This window comes from Canis lupus, chromosome 28, assembly GCF_048164855.1.
Source record: "Canis lupus baileyi chromosome 28, mCanLup2.hap1, whole genome shotgun sequence".
NCBI classification, from domain to species: domain Eukaryota; kingdom Metazoa; phylum Chordata; class Mammalia; order Carnivora; family Canidae; genus Canis; species Canis lupus.
The window spans coordinates 21,140,446-21,163,393 of record NC_132865.1 but is presented as its reverse complement, the minus strand read 5'-3'; the positions used below and the strand labels follow the sequence as shown (position 1 = coordinate 21,163,393).

General features: G+C 43.9%; 1 protein-coding gene and 2 long non-coding RNA genes across 4 annotated transcripts in view; 2 read left to right on the top strand and 1 right to left on the bottom strand.

The window, feature by feature from the left end:
- The window catches only part of LOC140620274 (uncharacterized), a 117,560-nt gene that overhangs the window by 10,516 nt on the left and 84,096 nt on the right, over window positions 1-22,948 (top strand). For both annotated transcript variants that reach the window (XR_012020053.1, XR_012020054.1), the window contains exon 3: window positions 10,236-10,317. This is a non-coding gene — a long non-coding RNA (uncharacterized lncRNA). The remainder of the gene's footprint in view (window positions 1-10,235; window positions 10,318-22,948) is intronic.
- Window positions 15,454-18,568, bottom strand: MSC (musculin). Its single transcript, XM_072804266.1, has 2 exons — window positions 17,540-18,568; window positions 15,454-16,655 (listed from the first exon to the last, which is right to left on the bottom strand). The coding sequence occupies exons 1-2, from the start codon at window positions 18,047-18,049 to the stop codon at window positions 16,569-16,571; spliced, it is 597 nt and encodes a 198-aa protein (XP_072660367.1). The 5' UTR covers window positions 18,050-18,568; the 3' UTR covers window positions 15,454-16,568.
- On the top strand, window positions 17,130-22,334 carry LOC140620273 (uncharacterized). The gene is made up of 3 exons (XR_012020052.1): window positions 17,130-17,316; window positions 18,598-18,747; window positions 19,626-22,334. It is a non-coding gene; the product is annotated as an uncharacterized lncRNA (long non-coding RNA).

Here is a 22,948-nt window from a genome sequence, read left to right as displayed (position 1 = left end):
ATGTATTGCACTCCATGGCTGCAGACCCTGAGGCCAGGAGGGAATCACAGGGCTTGGGAGGGGAGGATGTCAGCATGGGACATTGGAAGAGGGTAGGGTCACCCCACAGGGGGCCCAGGCCGGCCTAGAGGAGACCCTCTGTGGGGGACCACTCTGAGGAAAGGGAGACGGTGCAGGAGGCAGGAAATTCCCTCTAGCCCTCCAGAGGACCCCCACCCGCACCACCCCAATGTGGGAAGCCTGGGATTCCTGCGGCCTCTCTGAGGACGTCCTGCTGGTCTTAAACCTGTGGCCCACCTGGACCCGCACCCCCTGAGGTTTGCTCTACCTCCTTCCCGGGCTCCTCACCCCCATTTCCTTGAACTGTCTCCTGCCTGGGGTTGCCTCTCCTAATAAGGTGTTAGTCCGCAAGCTTTCTGCTTCTCCTAGGGCACCCAGGATAGGACAGCTTATGTGTTATTTTAGAACTTGAGGTCTCCAAAAAAGCACTAGCCCTGATCCTTGTATTCATGACCAATATTACCAAAGGCACTTGAGCTTGAAGAAAAGGCAGGAATTAACCTCAGGGGTTAATACGTACCTGCCAAGGGCTTGCTGCTACTTGCGTACTGACCACCAGGTGGCGCGCTAACCACGTCCTTTCAGAGCCGGACAGGTTGCCAGGAGCTCGGACGTCTGGCCTCCTTCCAAGCAGTTACTTTTACTATTGAATCTTGGGGTAAGAGCTGGAGCTGCAGAGTTCCCAAGATAGCAGAACCCGTGGTTATGTAAGCAAATAATATAGTGTGGAAACGTCCATTGACAGATGTATTTACTGCCCTCGAAGGTGGGTTTCAAATCACTCTTATTTTCTTATGCTGGGTAACATCTATAACTTTCTGTTTTAAATCTTTTTTTTTTTTTTAGGGGAAATTCACATGACTTAAAATGAACCATTTTAAAGTGAATAATTTAGTGGCATTTAGTACATTGACAGTGTTTTTGCAATCACCGTCTCTACCTAGTTCCAAAACATTTCCATCATTCCAAACAAAAATTCAGTTTAAGCAGTTTTTCCCATTTTTCCTTTCCCCGGCCCCTGGCAACAAACCAATCGACATTTTGTCCTGATGGATTTATCTCTTCTGGATATTTCATATAAACTGAATCGTACAATATGTAGTCTTTCGTGCCTAGTTGCTTTGACTTAGCTGAACGTTTTCAAGGTTCATCCACATTGTGGCATTCATTCTTTTTTATGGCTGAATAATATTCTACTTTATAGATATACCACAATTAGTTAATTCACTGAGGACATGTGGGTTTGTTTCTACCTGTGGGCTATTGTGACGAGTGCTGCTATAAATATTCATATGCATGTACTTATTTGAGCACCTGTTTTCAATCCTAAAAGTGGAATTGGTGGGTCATGTGGTAATTCTATGTTGTTGTTGTTTTTTTTTAAGAAACCTCAAAACTGTTTTCCACAGAAGCTGAATGGTTTCACAGTTCCACTAGCAGTATAGGAGGGTTACAATTTCTTCACATTCTCACCAATACTTGTTATTATTATTATTATTATTATTATTATTATTATTATTATTATTGAGATGCCTGGGTGGCTCAGCGATTGAGCATCTGACTTTGGCCCAGGGTGTGATCCTGGAGTCCCGGGATCGAGTCCCAAATCGGGCTCCCCGCATGGAGCCTGCTTTTCCCTCTGTGTCTCTGCCTCTGTGTGTGTGTGTGTGTCTCTCATGAATAAATATTATTATTATTATTATTATTATTATTATTATTATTATTATTATCCTAGTGGGTGTGAAGTGGTACCTCATTGTGGTTTTGACTTGGATTTCCCTAATAACTAATGTTGTTCAGTATCTGTTTATATGCTTGTTGGTCATTTGTGTATTTTCTTTGTAGAAATATCTATTCCTTTGTCCATTAAAAATACTTTCTTTCATCCTTCATCTTTTCACTTTTTAAATATCATTTGTTGTACATAAGTTTTTAATTTTGATGAAACCAAATGTATTTTTTTCTTTTGTTGCCTTCCTTTAGATGTTATGTCCACTGTTAAATCCAATATCATGAAGATTTACTCTTAAACTTTCTTCTAAAAGTTTTATGGTTTTCACTCTTATATTTAAGTCATTCATGCACTTTGAGTTGATTTTTGTATATGGTGTGGGGTAAAACTTCATTCTTTTGCATGTGGTATCCAATTGTTCCAATATCATTCCTTCCCCCAATGAATGGTCTTGGCATCTTTGTCAAAATCAATTGGCCATTGATCTATAGGTTTACTTCTGGACTTTCAATTCTAACCTATTGGTCTACAAATATATTTTCATGCCAGTACTACACTGTTTTCTTTGCTGTAGCCTTAAGGTAAGTTTTGATATTGGAAAATGTTAAGTCCTCCCACTTTGTTCTTCTTTTGAAGATGTATGACCAGTCCAGGTCCCTTGCAATTTCATGTGAATTTAAAGATTGACTTTTCCATTTCTGCACAAAAGTTCATGGGGATTTTTACAGAGATTCCATTGAATGTGTAAATTACTAATTAAAGTGAATTACTCTATGTTGTACTGACATCTTAACAATAGTAAGTCTTCTAATTCGTGAACACAGGATATCTTTCCATATTTTCAGTTGTTCTTTTATTGCTTTATGCAATGTTTTATAGTTTTCAGCTTACAAGTCCTTCTTGGTTGAATTTAATAGTAGGCGTTTTATACTTTTGGATGATCTTGTAAATAAGAAACAGAAAAATAGTTTTCTTAATTCTCATTTCAGATTATTCACTGCTGGTGTATAGAAACACAACTGACTTTTGTGTATTGATCTCGTACCTTGCAATTTTTCTGAATTTGCTTATTCACTCTTGTGGCTTTTTGTGGATTCATACAGATTCTTTCATAGATATATAGAATTATGTCATCTGCAAATGGAGATAGTTTTAAATCTTTCTTGCCAATTTAAATGTCTTGTATTTGTTTTTCTTATCTAATTTCTCTGGCTGGAACTTTCAGTACAATGATGACTAGCAGAGGTAAATATGCCATTTTTGTCTTGCCACATTTCCAGGGAAAAGCTCAGTCTTTCACCACTGTGTTTGATGTTATCTGTGGATTCTTCATAAATACCTCTTATTGATGTTGAGGAGTTCCCCTCTTTTTCTAGGTTTCTGAATGTTTTTATTATGAAAGGGTGTTGGATTTTGTCAATGGCTTTCTCTGTGTCAATTGAGATGATCATGTGGATGTTTTCCTTCGTTGTTATAATGTAGCATATTACATAGATTGATTTGCTTGTGTTAAAACCACCTTTGCATTCCTGATCTGTTTTTAAGACTGACTTTAAAAAAAAAACGAAGACATATATGAAGTGTTGTAAGAATATAAATGAAGTAGAATTGATTCTGCAGGTCAGGGAAGAAGTCATAGGAAGGGTGAAAGGGATGGGAAGACAAGCCAGCCTAGAAAAGAGAGATAAAAAAAGACCTTGAATGATAAGGGGGAAAGCCAAACTTTCAAGCAGAGTTTTTTTCTAATCCCAGATAGATGTGAAGCCATATCCAATTTCCAAAGATACAGCTTCACTTTCCTTATCTGTAAAATGAATAGATTATTTTGGTTTTGACTATCATTATTATGATTATAATTTGTTCTCATGCTCATACCATAAACCTTTCCAGTGAGGCTACGCAGTTTGCAGACTATAATTTTTAATTGTTGAACAGCAACCCCTAGAGATAATCACAGTAAGCATTTAGATTCATCTTTATTTTTCATTATTATTAGCATACTATGATGAATACAAAGCAGATTATCTATGAGACACCTTCTAGATCTAAAATGTTATGGCTTTCTGAGTCCATGAATCTGTATCACTTGCTCCTCCCTAATTCTACAAAGTCCTAATCCCCAATCCCAGGTTATTAGAAAAATTCTCTATCAGGCAATTTCATGAGGTCTACCTTAATTCTCCAGACATACTGTCTCTTGCCCTGTCCTTCTGAAGACAGAAAAATAGCGAATTAGCTGTTCCTAGTGGAAAGTTGTCTTTCTCAACTCCCTTAAATGGGTATCCATTACACACATCTAAAACTGATTGGCTATCTAGTCAGAGCAAGGGAATCATGAGAGAACGCTTGTGGTGAGAAAGGCCCACGTTACAGCTTTTCCTGATTTTCTGTACCTCATTTTTTTTTCCTTCCAGCTTTTTTCTTCTTGCCTCCACTGCAAGGCTCTCCAGGAGATATAATCCTGTGAGCTAAAAATCCCAAGTGAGGATAGACCTATCTTTTCAGCCTAGCACATAGACATTTGGCATTTTTCAAATCATCTTCATTAGGAGCTAAAGAAGAAAACCAGACCAAAAAGAAAAGATCTCTTTATAGATGAAAAGTGCATTTCTCTGGGTTGTTTTGGCCGCCACTGCCAGCCAAGCAGACAGACCCTGGCTCCTTTCTTCACTTCCATACCATTTGGAGCACTTAGAACCAGATATAACTCTGTGGCTCATCTACTGTCCAAGTTAATGCAAGGCTGGAGTATCCTTGTTGGTGAATGTCATCTTCCTATCAGCTTCCTTTCCACCTGGGAAAAGTCTTTGGGGAGGCACTAGGACGGGATTGGTTAAGGGCTCAGATTCTGAGCTAGAGAGAACCAGGTTTAAACCCTGACTCTACCAACTAGGGAGAACCAGGTTTGTGTGTACGTTTTTTATTTAAATGCAATTTAATTAACATCCATTGTATTATTAGTTTCAGGAGTAGGATTTAGTGGTTCATCATTTGCAAATAACACATGGTGCTCATTACTTCAAGTGCCCAATTACCCCATCTCCTGACTCCCCTCCCCTCCAGCAACCTTCAGTTTCCTATAGTTAAGAGTCTCTTATGGTTTGCCTCCCTCTCTATTTTCCTCTTATTTTTCCTTCCCTTCCCCTATGTTCATCTGTTTTATTTCTTAAATTGCACATATGAGTGAAATCATATGATATTTGTCTTTGAAAAACCTAGGTTTAAACTCTGACTCAACCAACTAGGGTACTGTGTGGCCCCTGGCAAGTTACTAAAGCTTTGTGAGTCTGTATTTCTGCCTGTAAAATAAAAGAATAACAGACCCACTAATGGTCTAATGAGAGATTTAAGAGAATATTACCCGTAAAGTATATTGCATGAGACTTAGCGTGGTTACAGTATTAATTTGTCTCCTTCAAAGCTCTCTTAAAGCTTTTGCCCTTTTTTGTACTCATTCAAATTTCTTTTCAGTCTGAGAGATCCTGAGAACCACCAGATTATGTGCAGAGCTGATGTGCTGTGTCTGCAACAGGAATGAACATAATTTGTAAAGCAGTAGTGACTAATTATACCAGCGTCCTGGTTGTCTGTGATGACTACGTATCTCAGGTGGCTCCAGAAAATGGACTTTCCCAGATCATCATCATTTCACAACAGAAAAATAATCTAGGCCAAAGAATCTAAGCAATGACTGTTTTCTGCTAAGAATAATTTATTAAATATTTACTAAGTGCTTGGTTTGTACCAGGTATACAGAGGTTATAATTTCATAAAGGTACAAACCTAAAACCCATGATGCCTGTTCTGAAGTCACTGTGGCTATTTACACTCTAGCCACAGGAAAAAAAGGCTCTGGGGCGCCTAGGTGGCTCAGTGGTTGAGCATCTGCCTTCAGTTCAGGTCATGATCCCGGGATTCTGGGATCAAATCTTGCATTGGGATCCCCACAGGGAGCCCGCATCTTCCTCTGCCTATATCTATGCCTCTCTCTCTGTGTCTCTCATGTATAAATAAATAAAATCTTTAAAAAGAAAAAAAAAAAAGGCATGCTCATGCAGGAGCCAGGCAAAGACCTTATTTCCAAGCTTCGAGTCTCTGAGTCAAATAGCCCTCCTCTCTCTTTGAGCACTTAATTATTAGTATAGCCCCCTTTGAATCTGAACCCCGACAAGAGGATAAGATTTGATAAGAATCTCCTTAAGCCAAAGGACAGTGGAGTTCCTATTTGAATAGCCTAGTTTCTAAATTCTGTACTGTTTTAAACTTGCCCTTTTAAACTTTCATGATAAATGATGACTCATGATGACTTTGCTGTTCACTGTCTGGCCCGAGTTAGAAACCCTGTAGTCAATGTTAGTATCTTCCTGTCTTTCATCACCCACATCCAGTGTATAACCTAGTCAATTTGATTCTAGCAGTAAAGTGTCTCTTGAATGTATCCCTTGTATCCCCACCACCATTCTCAACCTGGGATCTCAAGCTTCCTTGCCTGGCCTGCCCTGTTCCTCTTGCCTTTGATCCATCCTGCCAGTAAGCCTTCTAAAAACCTCTGCTCAGAAGAATCACATCTCAGGGCATGCTAAAGGTTTAAAGGTGTGATTCTAAAATACCACCAGTACATTTTGGGAAATCATGGAAAAAGGTGAAAGTGTTGCAGGAAAGCAGTGGAAAAATATCCTATGCAAAAGAGGGGAAAAACTTGCTAGATTCTTGAAACAATAGGCCAGATTTTGCTATTTCCCACCCAGGCTTCTAGTTTTTAAAAAAGCCATCTTGGGACACCTGGGTGGCTCAGTGGTTGAGCATCTGCCTTCTGCTTGGGTTGTGATCCCAGGGGTTCTGGGATGGAGTCCCATATTAGGCTCCCCACAGGGAGTTTGCTTCTCCCTCTGCCTATGTCTCTGTGTCTCTCATGAATAAATAAATAAATAAATAAATAAATAAATAAATAAATAAATAAATAAAAAATATATATATATTTAAAAGCCATCTTATTTGTTTGTTTATTATTTTGCTGAGGATTCTTTTATTTGGACATGATGCTTTCCAACTATAATTTTTATTCTGGGTCAAATTAATCATAGAATGCTTATTAAAAGTTTTGACAAATCTTGGTTTATCATTTTTTTAATGCTAGTGAATATCTGCCTTTAGAAAGAAAGAGCTTAAATACCACAAATGGCTGTGCTTCTTTGATTTCTCTAGCATACCAAAGGAGCCTTTTTTTGCCCTGGTGAGACTGAGTACTTATAATAGAAATGAAGAGTCTGTAGTGAAGTTTATGGTCAACACTAAAATCACAGAAATAGCAGAGTTCTGTGTAATAAACAAGTCAAAGGACACTTGAGGGGTTTGAGCTCATCTAAAACACTGGAAAGCAGGTTGACTTTGTCCTTCTGCTCTGGCTTTAAGCCTCCCTACTTGTAATATACTGATGCTATTCAGAAGACCCCTAAGAAACAGAACATTATATTTCTTTAAAAATGTAATTATTTGAGAGAGGGAGGAAAAGAGCACAAGGGGGAGGGAGGAGCAGGCTCCCCACTGACCAGGGAGCCCGACAGGGATGGGGGGGTACTGCAAGGGGGTCTCAGTCCCAGGACTTCAGGATCATGACCTGAGCAGAAGGCAGACGCTTAACTGACTGAGCCACCCAGGCACCCCCAAAACAGAGCATTTTAGAAATGTAAAGGACTTAAGGCTTCATCTAGCTCAATTGGCCCATTTTGGGTGAGAAACCAAAGTTGGAAAAGCAAGTAATTACCCAGGGCCACCCAACAAGTCAGGTCCTCAGAATGGTCTGCTTGTCACCCCAGGCAGACTCCCAAGTGCTTGGCTGGTGCGCATCGAAAGCAGCTGCAGAAAGTAGCTGTCATGGTGCCAAATTCTTATCTGCTGGTGTCCTTCAGATTGGGTGGGCTGAATGCCAAGGGGAAACTCAGAGTCTATGAATTCTAATCCTGGACAGTTCTGGTCACAGGGTCTTAAATTTCCCTCCAGAGCAGAAGTTCTGGGACAGATCACAGGGGAATGAAAAGCATGAGTGCATCCTGTGGGTGCATCTGAATCAGTGCATATCTTCGGTGCTGTTTTTAACAGCGGTACCTTATTGTGGCCATATAATCAACCTACACATTTTCTATCCAGTCATCCTGACCATGCAAGTATATGTTAACAATCTGTTCTCACATTCCCATATATATGAGCTAGATGTGTGGCTTGTCGTTTGAATCAGTACCTTGAAGATTTAAAAGTTCTGAACTTGCCGAACACTCTAGAAGAGAGCTGAGACAGGATCCCAGTTAAAGGCTCAGATTTAAGGAAAAGTAAGGGACTCTAAAAGTCATCAGGGACGTGATCCTTAGCATTTTCTCAAAACATGCCAAGGGAACATGCAGATCATCTCAATGTGATGCCGCTCTGGATGCTGACACTAATAGACCACCCTTTGTTGACTACCTACCATGCCAGGCGCCGGGCTGAGTATTTGACCTCTACCATCGCCTTTAATGTCCATAACCCCCTCAGGTGAGTCATATTACATCCTCATTCTACAAATGAGCAAATGGGAGCTCAGTGATTTTAAGTCACTTATAAAAGTCCATGCTCTTTTTTTCCCCCAGTTGGTCCAAAACTCATGGTAAAAGTCCATGTACTTAACCCTCACACTACACATTAATCCCAGTCACCAGGCTAGTATTACTTACAGTTCTTTCTGCTAAGCCCTACTCTTGCCTTGCCTGGTACTGTTCCAGTACTCACCTCACCTGTCATCTCTCTGGGAAGCCTGCAACCATCCAAGGATGTGTGTTTTATTCCCCTCCTCCCAGAGTGGCACCTTCTCTCATGGCGCTTGGCATACTGTGTTTCAATTATTAGTGCATTTGTCCACGTTCTCCTTTAGAGCACTTTGAGGGAGGGCAAACTTCGTCTTATCCAGCACTGTCCCGGCTCATAGCAAATGATCAGTGAGCTCCTTGGATAAAGAGCTGAGGTGAGAATTTATTTGGCAAGATGTTTTGGTTATCCATTGCTGAGAAACAAACTATCCCAGATTTGTAGTTTAAAATGACAAAAATATTACCATCTCTCAAGATTCTGAGGCTCAGGAATTAGGACAGGGCTCAGCGGGGATGACTGACCTTTATTAGATGTCCTCAACAGCTTCTTCACTGTCCACTAAGACATGTCCACAGTTGGACGTAATAGCTGTCCTGGGATCTTATGTCTGGGGCCGCAGTCCTCACTGTCAGCTGGGCTCCTCAGTTCTCCTGTGTGTAGACTCAGGGCTTTTCTCTCATGTGATCTCATGTGATTCTATGTAAAACTTCTTACATAGAAACTCAGAATCCAAAATAAGTAAAAACAGAAGTTTCTAGTCCTTAAGGCTTAGACCTGGACCCGCCAGTCACTTCCCCCACCTACCATTGGTTAGAGCAAATCACAGGACTGACGCTACACAAAAACATGGATAATGGAGGCCTGGTTCATGGGGGACCATCTTTGGTGCCTGCATCCCTCTGTCCTAATAGAGTCAACTCCATCCCTGCCCAAGTCTCCAAAGTAATGGTATTACTCAAGGATGACAACCAGGGAAAGAGAATAGCTCAGCCTATTGCCTCCACCACAAGTTGAGGGGAAAATCTATAATTACAGCATATAAAAGTTAGAGATTCCCAAAGAGTTTTGTGCACAATGAACAGCCAGTGGGATAGTGCCGGGTAAGAAACACCTAAAATGTTCTGTTTAGAATGTAACATATGGCCTACATCTAGCAACATGCAGGTTATATGTAGCTATGGTCTTTCCTCCCCTTAGGGCTCTCTCCTTTTCTCTCTCTGTATGTGCTGTTTAGCCACCTTGTCCCCCTCAGACAAGGGCTTCTACCTCTTAGAGCACTGCCCTTTGTGATTTAGATGTTCCTTAATCGAATTTAGCCAGAGGAGTTCCTATCATTTTTGCACAAGGATACTCCCTCCCGACTCCCCAGCTCTTGGAACAATTTCCTTAAGGATCATCCAAATCCCTTGGACCTCATGTGGCTGAACTGTTTATTTTATGGGATCCATTCTGTGCATTTGAAGATGTTTGCTTCAAAAGAATTTGAGAATTCGTAGAGTTTTTGTTATTGTTTATTTGTTTTTGCTTCTCTTGTACTCAGATTTTGTATGCAAAGGCATTTAGCTACTTCAGGGCTGTGTCCTGTATAAGTTAATCAATATTATCGTGAATAAATATATTTGTCTGCCACTTGGCAAACTTACATATAAAAGACTCTTTGTTGAGGATCAGTGGAAAAGATTCCCACGTTTCCTTAAATAAATTTCTTCATTAGGACAAAACAACGCTAAGATTCTAACATAGCCCTCAGAGAATATGAAGATATGGACAAAACAAATGGGATGTTGCAGTCATGAGTTTTGAACATCATTTTCCCTTTCAGCTGAAAGCCAGATCCAGCTCTGAGGCTACAAAGGCTTAAAACAGAAGGGCTAAAGGAACTGAGAAGGGGGCAGAAAGAACAGGTAAGCAGTTCAGAAATCCTGGGAGCAGCCTATATGACACCAGCTTAGGCACTGGCCCTGCTGATTTGCCTGGCTAGACTACAGTGGTATTTCCTGGGGGAACGTCTGCCCCATCCAAGACACCACCTCCTAAATTCTCTAACAAATCTCTCTGATCAAATATTTGCTCCTATATCCAACCTAAACATGATCTACTTACTCCTGTCCTGCTAAGATTGCCACACGATCAAGAACACATGGAATCCTATCAATGAAAAGGGCCTTAGGAATTACATGGGATAGTGGTTCCCAAATTTTGTCTTGTTTCTGGTCCCTTTACACTTTTAAAAATTATTAAAGACCCTGAAATGCTTTTGTTTAAGTGGTTTATATCCACTGATATTTACTGGATTTGAAATCAAAACCGAAACAAAACTTTTTAAAATTCATTTTAAAAAACAATAATACATCTGAATGTAACAAACATATTTCTAAGGAAGGATGACTATGTTTTCCAACACATTTTAGTGGGAAGAGTGGCATAGTTTATGTCTTTAACATCTGACTTAATAGAGGATAGCTGTATTCTCATCTCTGCCTTCTACATTAATCTGTCAGGATATGTTATTTTGGTTAAAGTATATGAAGAAAACCCAGTCTCACATACATATGTAGCTGTAAAGAGAAGAAGTATATTAGTGGCCTTAATGTGGATATTCGTTGATATTATGCCAAAGATTTCACAAGTGTAGTTTCTGAAAGGTGGGCTGCAACGTGGAATCTGAAATCATATCAATGAACTTTTTGTATTTTATTACATCCAAGTCCATTTGTCTATCTTGCATGAATACATGAATTTGTTTTTTTATCCCATACATGATTTTTTTTAAAGATTTTATTTATTTATTCATGAAAGACACACAGAGAGAGGCAGAAACACAGGCAGAGGAAGAAGCAGGCTCCATGCAGGAAGCCCGATGTGGAACTCAATCCCAGGACTCCAGGATCACTGAACTGAGCCAAAGGCAGACAGACGCTCAACCACTGAGCCACCCAGGCGTCCCCCATAACATGACTTTTGATGCTGAGTGTTATGATCTTTATTTTCAAGAGGAAACTAAATGAAAATTTCTCCTTAGTGGCAAACAAAGAAAGATCCATTAGTTTAGGAAAATTACATATGGCATAAAAAGCAAGGTGATAACAGCGGCAGAGAGGAATGATGGGACAAATTTGCAGATGAAGAGTAAGGACACCTAAACAACTGTTAGAGGAAAGAAAGAAAATTAGGAATACAATTTTTTAAAATTAGCATTTATGGAGCATTTCTCAAGTGCCTAATAGAATTATCTCATTTAATCCATTTTCTGTGGGGTAAGATCTATCACTCTTGTCTCATGGAAGAGTGGTAAAGTCACCTGAGATTGCAGAGCTACAGAATTGTGGGACTAGACTGGAACCATCAACATCCAGACGCGGTAGTTTGCAGTCTTTAAAAATGTACTTTTTGGGATCCCTGGGTGGCGCAGCAGTTTGGCGCCTGCCTTTGGCCCAGGGTGCGATCCTGGAGACCCGGGATCGAATCCCACGTCGGGCTCCTGGTGCATGGAGCCTGCTTCTCCCTCTGCCTGTGTCTCTGCCTCTCTCTCTCTCTGTGACTATCATAAATAAATACAAATTTAAAAAAAAATAAAATAAAAATGTACTTTTTTTTAAGTTCCAAAAATAACATATAAACTCTTTTTAACAAACAAGGAAAAGTAAAAGACAAAAGCCTCTTGCTCCTTGCCCCCACCCCTGCCCATTTCTACTGCTAATAGTAATAGTCAATACACATGCCATATTCTTACCAAACAGAAAGTCACTGCTCTTAAATGCTCCATGATCCTCTTTACTACAGGCAATAAAAGATCCCAAAGTTGGTCCATAATCTATCTATCTCGGTGATAGTAGAACTAACAGGGGTGAAATAATTTGAGAGAACTACTATCTTACTGCTAGTTGTGTTTACAGGATTACATGTGGATTTCCGGTTCTGGCAACTTTCTAGACTCTTTTAAGAGTCATAGATTCACCTTTCACTGTTATGGGAGAGAGAAGAAAGATAATACGATGGCTCAGAACAGAATAGAACAGGAGATGAAAGGTGAAAGGTGGATGGGAAGTGCAAAAATGTAAGCAAGGGCGCCCCCAGGGGGTAAGCAAAAGTGCCCAGTGAAAGGACTGTAGCCAGGTTCTCAGTTACAAAGGGAATCAGCTGTACCTTCTAGCGACTTTTCTCTGAAGTTAGATGCTTGGGAATGAGACGTCAATGGTTAATATATCTGTTTTTGTTCTTCCAAACATTACTAAAATGACTTTCTCAGTTATTGCTTTTTTTTTTCAAAATTAGTAGCCAAGCTATTTACCTATTGCCTATTAAAATAGGATGCGTGCCACTTAGTTCTTTTTATGGAGAGACTGTCTTTTTTTTTTTTTTTTTTAATTTATGAAGCATTTACCACCGGGGGGGGGGGGGAGGGGAATCTGTATTTATTTTTAAAAATCTTTGTAAATTGTGATGGTCAACGTCACTATCTGTTGAAGGAGCCATCAGGCTAAAGTGAAGCTGTAACTTGAAGCTCAGTGCAGAAGAATATGCACAAAATCAATTCAACATCCACAACTAGAGAAACGCCTGTTTCAAGATTACAGGACCGAAAGCATTTCTTTTAAAATATTCATCTTAGGAAGAGGCTGTGAAAGGGGATTTTTTGTTTTCTTTGATTGAGTCAGTATCACTAATAATAATGCCCTGGTCTCTCAAAAAGCCCCCTCAAGAGTATTTTTCAATTTACTCATTTTTCTTTGCTATTCAGTACTTTTTGCATTATATTTCTTAGACTTTTCCCCCCTCAACTTTTCTCACACAGCAGTATAATCAAACTGAAATAACCCAAAAGAGAGACTTTCTTCTTCTTTTTTTTTTTTTCCTTAACCTCCACCATTCTCAGGGCCAACTCCTATTTCTTCAACCCACATTCCTGAAGGAAAATGAAGGAAAAAGAAAATGAGGAATGCCTTTCTACCACTTAGTGTGCACAGTGGTCATGGCCAATCAGGAAAAGACTGGTTCAAGGTCCTTAAAGCCTCTCCCAACAGCTACCTTTGCCCAGAAGCTTGAGCAATTTACCCTGATTCACTGAGATTTACTAGAAATTGGCCTTTTGCTTTCTTCTTCTTTCTTATCACTTAAGACTTGGCATTGAACTTTTTACAGTAACTGGAGCAAAAACAATTCTTCAGAAAGTTTTTTTCTTCTCTATAAATTATAGGATTATGAAGTGGCAATAAAAATGAGTATGCAGGATACAACAGTCTGCTTGTGTAAATTAGTGAGGAACCCCACTTCAGTATGGGGAGCAGGGACAGAGTAGGGGCGGGAAAATTTACCCCTGAAGTGCCCTAAGAGAATATAATTATAGAAAGAAGTATTTAGTTTTTTATTTATGAAAATGTGCCCAAATATTGTCTTGTTTATTCAAATGCTTATCTGTATTTAATACAAATATAGCCTCCCCCCATTTTCTGTTCTGCTTTTGTGGGACACTTCGGTTTTATAGTTGTAATCCAGGCATTTTAAAGCTGGGCTTCCAAGTCTTTTAAGATTCCTGAAATGCCCACCTGTTTAAAGTGCTCCCTTTGTCAAGCAAGTCTCCCCACTTTTTTAAGGAGTCAACTTTAAGGGCGCTTTTTACTGCCCACTAGAAAGGTTGCTTAAAAATTATCACTTTTTTTTTTCCTGATGGCAATTTTCCCAGGCAGGCACTATTATTACTCCCATTTCGTAGATACTGCAACTAAGACTTAATGGGGTTGCACATGGCCACTAGTCTGTGGATGGCAGAGCTTGAATTTCAGGTGGGGTTCTATAGACATTCAGGTTCATCTTAACAACATACTACACTGCATCCTTCCCTGGAAAATGATCGCTTTTGATGGAAGCTTTTGCAAAGGCTTGGTCTGAGAGCTGGCCTCCAGGAGACACCCCTGCCAAAAGCCAGCCACTCAGAACTTCCCAGGGGGCCTAAGTGCATTTCAACCACTGTGTTGGGGTTTTCGTCACTAATCACTCCCTACTGAGTTAGTTTTTACCCTGGAACTCCTAATGCCATGGAAACCAACTAGTGTAGCCCTGAGCCCACTTCTGCTGCTGAAGATTAGATCCTGAGGGCCACAGCCCTCTGATGAACAAAGCTCAAGAAAATGGTCTCAGAAAGCAGTTCTCCAGAGTTTTGGTTTAGTTTAGTTCAAAACAGGAAATCATTCTCCCCCCCTCCCACCTCCCTCTCACCTCCTAAACTCCAGCTGTATTTTCTCTTTCTGGTCAAGAAAACTGCCTTTCGATTTTTATAAAATAACGAACACACCCCAAATCAGGCAGTTGTTTAGGTAGTTTTATCCTTCACACTTTTCCTAATTTTCTAAATGTTCTACAAAGAGAATGCAGCTTTCAAAACGAATGGCATTTAAAAAAAAAAACCGTCTGATGGGTTCCCAGGCTATTACTTCCCAAGAAAATTGCAGTGAAAAACGGAAGAAAATAACAAGGAAAACGAGGTGGTGTGCGTTAGAAACGCTGTGTAAACATCATTTGGAAAAAAAAAAAAAAGCTCAACTGAAACACAACTTGGCGCCTTGTATTATGATTTTATTCTGCCAATTAGACTTGAGACCCATCCCCCACTCCGGTGTGTGGGCTGTGGGGTTCCTGAACTACTTGCAATGGTTAAGGATTGGAGTGTGCTTTAAGCTGCAGAAAGCATCGTGTGTGTGTGTGTGTGTGTGTGTGTGTGTGTGTGTGTGTGTGTGTAAATATAAGACATGCACCTATATCACTTTGTAGAGCAAATACCTTTCAACGTGGCCCTGGCCCCCAAAGACTCTTCAGGCCACTAAGCCTAGGCTTCTTGCCTCCCGGTAACCCTGGCCTCCAGAAGAATCAGAATCAGAAAGTAAAGAGAGTTCCATTTGGAAACGCGGTGACCCAAATGGGACCAGCACCCTTCCGCTGGTAAAGAACCAGTCCCAGCCCAGGGCTAAGAGGGCACCTTTAAATGAACTTTGGTACCAAACTAAAGGCGACAAAGACCACATTCTGACAGCACCCAGGGCCACTCAGGTTTCACACTGTGTTTTATTATTCATACAAAAATAAATTTATTTACATTTGCTAGTTACTGTGGTAGTGCAGCCTCGAGACCGCGGCGCATCTCCCCTGAGGGGGGTCACTAGGCACCCGGCCTTCGCCGCGGACCACCCAGCGCACTCCTCCCGCGAGCAGGGACGTGGGCGCGGGGAGGCTGCGCTGCAGAGCGAGGCCCCCAGAGCCTGGGTGGGGGAGGGCAGCTGGGGATGGTCGGGAGCCGGAGGGGCTGCAAGGAGGTGTGGAAGGAAGGAGAGGGAGGCCCGAAGGGGGCGGGGGGGCGCGCTGTGCCCGGGGTGCGGGGGTCCAGGCTCAAGTCTACACCGGGAGCTGAGTAAGAGGGTAGACAGAAGCCGGCCTGGGAAGAGGCGGGAGCCTGGGGTGCGGGGAGGGTTGGGGGTTGGAGAAAAGGGCTTGACTTCGGCCTGGAGGCAGGATCGCCCGAGCGCTCCCTGCAAACCCAGGCTAGGTGGCCTGTGGAAGCGTGCCTCCACCTCTCCCAGGGTGGAGGGTGCGTGCCCCCGCCCTGGGGGGAACAAAGCTGGCCCAGGGATGCCACTCTCCTCTCTTTGCAACCTAAAGACATGCCCCGATGTTGGTCACGCGCGAAGACTGCCGTCTTTAAAGCTAACCATCCAGAGCACGTTCTGACCACTGCCTAACATGCCTGTGCTGTGCAGAGCCGTGCCATCATACACAGCGATCTGGCTCAGTCGGGACACTAGCTCCTAGGCGTTTTGGCGCTGGGTTAGTCTACACTGTTAAAAGTCCGAGGTTGGATCTGGTTTCGAGCTGCAGAGACAGAAGGAAGCTCTTTTTGGAGAAGCAAATTGTCGTCGCCCCCGGATCCACAGCAGCCTCAGACCTCGGCGTCCTGTGATGACAGCCACGCGGCCACCCCTTCGGGCTCTGCCCCCAACACCCGCCACGTGTCGTGTTCACACAGTTCGCGTTGTGGGGGCGGGGAAGGAGAATTTAGGAGAATCCGATGGAACTTCCCCCATCCTCTGGGGGTTCTCACACTCCCTTCTCTCCGTGGCCCCCAAACACCCGCGCTTAAACAATAATCCCAGCGAGAGAGTTCGATCTAAGCGGTGGTCCCACATAATCTGTTGGCTGCGGAAACTTCTTTGGTGTCAGAGTCGGGCCGTCCTGAGACCACAAAAGGCCATGTCTGTAAAATCAAAGAGAGCGTCAGATACTGGAGAAAGTACCGTCTCAAACCGAAACCTCTCTCCTAAGCGAACCCTGGAATATCCCTGGTTTTTAGTAGCTCAGATTTTATCAGTGCTCTGGGAATTTGGGTGTCTTCTCTCTAAACTAGGACTTTAACTTTACTGAATTTTAATTGCATGAGACATGAGAGGTCTGTCCATGCTTCCTTCTGGTCTCTCAGGATGATTCCGTGAAACTTGCATGAGTTTGGGATTTTGTCTGTTTAATTCCCTTCCCCCTAAACACACACACAGGCACATCATCAGCCCTCCACTCCAAGTAGGAACTAGAATAGGTTCTTTCTCAAGCCGGGAAAGTTGGCAGGTCGGAGAGGGACTTTCCAGACAAATCCCTTTTGGGGAAACCTTTCGTATTCTGCAAGAACTTAAAAAAAAAAAAAAAAAAAATCCAAAGGCTCTTAAGTAGAGCTCGGCCTTCCCTCCTTCCTTTCAGAAAGTAGGGCTTGTGAAATCGACTCTTTTCTCAGACTCTTAGCTGGAAAAAGTTGGGCGAGAGAGATTTGCCATTCAATCTGCAACCGGGTAGTGGATGCAGAGGGAACCCAGATTCACCCCGGACGTAAGAGACCGGCCAAGAGCTGTCACGGGGCAAAGTACCAGGTACCATGATCAGAATGAAGGAACACTGACGGGTGGAGGTTCTTCTCCAAGAAAGCGCCCTGGCCCCTCCCCTGATTGGGATACATTAAACTGGACTCGTCATCCCCCATTCCAGAACCCCCCTTTCGGGTTCCTTCCCCGCGGGCTGGCTCTGCCTGGCGCTCGGGGGCTCCCAGTGCGTCTCCCGGCCGCTCGCCCCGGGCCTCGCGTGCGGTGCTCCTACCAGGTTCACCGGGTGCACGTAGCCGTTCTCGTAGCGGTCCTCCTGCAGCAGCTGCCGCAGGTGCGCGATGTAACTGGATGCCAGCCGCAGCGTGTCCAGCTTGGAAAGCTTGGTGTCGGGGGGCACCCACGGCAGGCTGGTCTTGAGCCTCGAGAAGGCTTTGCTCAGTACGCGCATCCGCGCGCGCTCGCGGGCGTTGGCGGCGTTGCGCTGCGACTGCTTGCAGTCGGCGGCCGAGCCCTTGGGCGGGAGGGGCTTCTTGCCGCCGCCGCCCCCAGCCACGCGCGGCCGCTTCCTCCTGCAGCCCTCCGCGCCGCCCGCCGCGCCCAGCGCGCACCGCTCCTCCTCGCCTTCGGGGTCCTCCTCCTCCGCCGACGAGTTGTCACTGGGCGAGATGTAGCTGCCCTCGGCGCCGCGGAGGGGCGGCCTCTTGGGGGCGGGGGCCGGGTACCCCCGCTGCAGCCCCCGCAGCTCCATCTCCTCGGGGTCGCTCACCGAGCCGGTGGACATCACCGCGTCGCCCACGCCCACGCCCACGCGCGCCCGCCTCGCGCCCCCAGGCCGGCCTCGCGGGCTCGGCCTTCGCTCCCTCTGGCGGAGGCGGGGGCCAGGCCGAACCCCGAGCAGCACGAGAGGCCCGGGTGGGCGGCGCGGGGCCGCGGGAGCGAGGCTGCCGCCGAGCCCCGGGAGGGAGAGCGCGGCCCGGGAGTCTGCGCCCCCGCCCAGCCTCCGCGCGCACGACCGCGAGCCGCGCCTTTTGACACGACTATTTATTTGTACTCCTCGGAACAAACCACCCGGGCGAGGGAGAGGGGGTTGCAAAGGGGGGCAAGAGGTGGGGCGGGGGCGTGGAAGGGGTGGGGACCGGTTTTCTGCCCTCGGGAGCTGTTGGTGGGGGCGGGGAAGGGGAAGTCTCCGGCGGGCCGAGATTTGGGGCCCCGGGGCCGTGGGACCCTCCGATCGTCAAGCGAGGGGCCAGCGTGCGTCCTGCGAGTGCGGGGCGGGACCTTGTTCGGACCCACCCCACCCCACCCTACCCTACTTCCACCCCCAACTAGTCGTAGCGACGGCGGCGGTCGCCAGACACCTGGAAACCCCGGGACCGCGACCTCTGCTTCTCCCTCTCCCGATCTTCTTCAGCGGAACTGTTCCCCCGGCGCGTAACGCCGACTGCAGGACAGCCTCCCCAAGGCTTGCCGGACAAAAGGGTAAAAAAAAAAAAAAAAAAAAAAAAAGGCAAAACAAAGCAAACGACACTGAGCAATCCGCAGCGGTTAACCTTTATGATTTACAAAACACTTTGACTCTCTTGGTCCTTTCCGTTTTCCAACAATATCTGTGACTTAAATGTCATCTCCACTTTGCATAACTTCAAGTGAAGACGCAGAGATAGATATTTAGCTAAAAGACCCCCCAATCGCCAGGCTGTTAAGTAGAATATGGACTCGAAATGCGTGTTTGGCATCCCTGGCCCCTCGGTCTTCCAGTTGCTTGCTACACGCCTCCCCCGCCACGCACCACAAGCTGTTATATCTGCTATTTCCACCGTCTTGAGACTTTCATGCTTGATTTTGTTCTTAATACCACAATGCATAAAATAGAGGATCTTGTCCCCAACTCCTTGAGATATAGTCTAGGGAATCAATTACTATTTTAGATTGTGTACTGAAGAGCACACTCTTGGATGCGGAATGCTAACTCACAACAATCTTCCAAAATAAAAAGGACAAAATAGCATCCAGAATTATGGTGTCCTATACCACCCCAAAATAAACCCTCTGCCCCTTTGTTTCCTTTGGGATCCACCCAAAGGAAACAAAACAAAACCGCAGTCTCATTTTCTAACTCTTAGAACCTTTGCGATACATGGTCTGGGGATGGATACTTCACTTTGGAGGCAGACACCAGTGGCCAGCTATCGGGCGCCTGCTGTGTTCCAGTTACTGGGCTAGGCACCCTATGACTGCCCACTGAGTAATTAAAACAACAAAATAATCAAACCACAAATAGGGTAAGGTATGGTCACTCCGTTTTGCAATGAGAAAGCGGAATCTTCACACCAGTTTTCTTGTCGTTTCCCTGAAAGTTCATAGATTCCCGAACCCAGCAAAGCGCAAGGAGACAAACGTGCAGTCAGCCCAGGACAGTGGGAAGAAGCCCTGGGGCCAGCTTCCCTCCACCAGCTCAACAGAACAAATGCTCCCGGCTTCGTGCCTGAAGTGCTGCAACAGGTGGCTGGCCGGGGCTGACTTCATCATTCAGGCATCGTTCCACCTTCATCTCCAAGGCCAGGCCTCCTTCCTGGGGGATGTTTCACACAACCTCTCCGTGTCACCGTCATTCGCTGAGGTTTTCTCCCTGTATATTTTGTCATTTTGTTGAGGGATGGGGGAGGGGCTCCTTTTGGGATCAGTTGAATAAAAATATAGTTCATTTTAAGTTCTCTCCTGGCTGGGGAAAAGCAGGCAGTACTGGACAGAATGTAGAGTTCTTTAGCGGAGTGCTTGAACTTAAACTTGACTTCAGGTGTGCTGGGTGAAGGAGGGAAGTAAAAAGTGAGAAGGGGAGCAAAAAGATGTAAAAAGGAGATCTCAGGCTAGCTTTCTGCATCACCTATTGATGACTTGAATCTATCAGTATAAATACATAGTCTCACACATTAGAGGCAGGCATATAGGTTTTAAAATTCTGGGTTGTTTATACAGGTGCAGAACAAAGTCTTTCTTTAGAAAAGATTAATGGTGGGGAAAGTGCTAGATTTTCTCTAAACAGTCGCAAAAAATCTGTACCCAGCCCCAGCGCGAAGCGGGTCATGGCCAGTTTCTTTTTCTTCAAGGAACTGACTGACCCCAAAAGTTCATGCTTATTTTTTTTCATAGCTTTTTCTTTCCCTTTATCTTTTGTGTTCTTTTCTTTTTGATTCTCTATATTCCTTCTTTCCATTCTTTTTCCTTCCTCTGTATCTCTCCTCCTTCTCCCCTCCCTCCCTCTGTTCTCTTTTAAGAAAGACAGCTCTTTTCACCATTTTTCTGTTATCTTTCTTTCATTTATTTCTAATTACATTTTCATCCTTTTACTCATTTTTTTTTCAAGTTGCAGACTCCCAGTAAAGATTAGGGCATGTATCATCAAACATTTCATATTAGTATATAACTGTAGTTTGCTTTAAACATATTTGTAATATCTTCACACTTTAACATGCTTTTGCTTTTCCTTCTCTCTCAATGCAACAGTCCCATGAGCTGAACAGTGCAAATATAATTATCTCTTTTGAGAGCCTAACTGTTTTATTGTTTTGGCAAGTTACCATACATTGCAAATGAATAATAAAGCCATTATTTTTGTATTTTTTAAAAGCATATTGAAAACAATTCCTATCTGTCCATGCTTTGCAGCCTTTTAAATTTGTAGCATGAATATACAGTTGTTTATGGTATCCATTAGTGGTCTTGACATTCCTTAGGATGTGCTTTTTAAGTATGCAATGGAAGGGTGGGTGGGCTTAAGTTACATTGTAAAACAAACATTAATACATTTAATAATGTTTTGTAATCCTGGTTTTCCTGCTTATTGGCTGTATGACCTCTGGCAATTTACTTTTTCTGAGATCCAGATTGCTGATCTATAAAATGAACTATCTGTCTTATAAGGAAGAGGAAGTATGTAAGCAGTTTTCTGGCCCAGAGCCTCATACATAGAAGAAGATCGATGAATGCTAATTAGTTGTATTATTATGAATTGTTCTGCCAAACAGCTAATAAGTATCAGGTCGGGAGCTGACCCAAGTTTTGTACCCCAGGACTTGTTCTGGGTTTTAGGTGAGACCAGGATGTTTCATTTGCTTTCGCAGCAGACTTCTGGAGTTTGAGGTACATAATCCCATCACCTGACATTCTCCATAGGTCTTGTAAGAGACCTCACTGAGGGAAAATGGACAGACCTGCATTAGAAACCTTTTTTTTCTCGAAAGTTCCCTTACCCTAAAGTCACAGCACTTCTCCAATCCTCACTTTCTCCATTTGAAAATTGGGGTAAAATTCCAAAATCAGAGTTATTGAAAGGATTAAATGAGATTGTGGTGTATGTGAAAGCACACTCAGATGTAACACAGAAAAGGCATGTAATATATTAAATATATTTTAAAATGCAATATTGAAATATTGAAAATATTTTATAATATTAAAAACAGCTTAAACCTTCTTAGGTTTTCTAAAAGGGTAGAGTGAGGTTGGTTAATAATTACAGACCATAAAAAAATAGGCCATTTCTGGCTACTGTCCCCTTCTAACCCTGCCTATAAGTACTAGGTGAGGAAGTCTGGAGTTGGGAAGGTCAGGTGGGTGTAGGCTTTAGGGAGAGCAGGGATTGCATCCACCTTCTGTGAACAGCAAGTCAAAACATTAGTAGGTAAATGCTTAAGAAATGATTGTTGTGGGAATGCATTTGAGCCATCCCCACATGACTTTCCTGGTGGTGTCTTCCCAAAGTCTCCTGATTTTCTGAGCTATCTGTTGGCTGAAGAAATTGCCCATAGCTTTGATCTACAAACACACAGTTTCCAGCTGGCCAATATGGGAGCCACTAGCCACATAGAGCTATCGAGAACTTGAAATGTGGCTAGTCATGTACAGTATTGTATAATACACACCAGATACGGAGAACAATACGAATAAGAGAATGTAAAATATCTCATTAATATGTCTTAAAAATTACATCAAACGTTGACAACATTTTGGATGTTCTGGGTTCGCAAAAATGTCATTAAAATTAATTTCGCCTTTATAATTTCGCTTTTTATAATGCGGCTAAAATTTAGAATTTAGAATTACATATGTAGCTCACATTATTTTCTTTCGGATAATATAGCGATTAACTATGCCACTGTACATTGAGTGGCCACTGTTTAATGGGGCAGGTGCTGGTGACGTCAACTCCACCCCACTCAGAAAACACGCCCTGGGCGGGGGGAGCCCGATAATGCGGGGAGCACACGTGGCATCAGGCATCCTCGCCCTCGTCCCAGTCGTCTTCGCGGCGCCTCGCCACGTGCACTCAGCCTCGGCCGACCCCGCCCCATCCTAGAACACGTGGAGAAGCACTTCCGGTGGGTCAGGCTTTCCGCCCCACTCGGTAAACGGAAGCCTTAGCCCCGGAGAAGCGCGGGGCTTGATCCCTCAGGCCGGAAGGACACCCTGGGGACATCGCCCGAGCTCCAGGCCCAGTTAACAGCCCTTCGGAGCAGCCGTACCTGGGGAGCAGGACGCCCAGGCCTCGGAGATGAAGGAGCCCGGGCTACGGCGCGGGAGTCACGTGGTGTACGTGGCGTGCAGGTCACGTGGCGTGCAGGTCACGTGGAGCGGGTCGGGTCGCTTGGAGGCGGGTTACGCTGAGAGCACCGAGTCGGGCCGG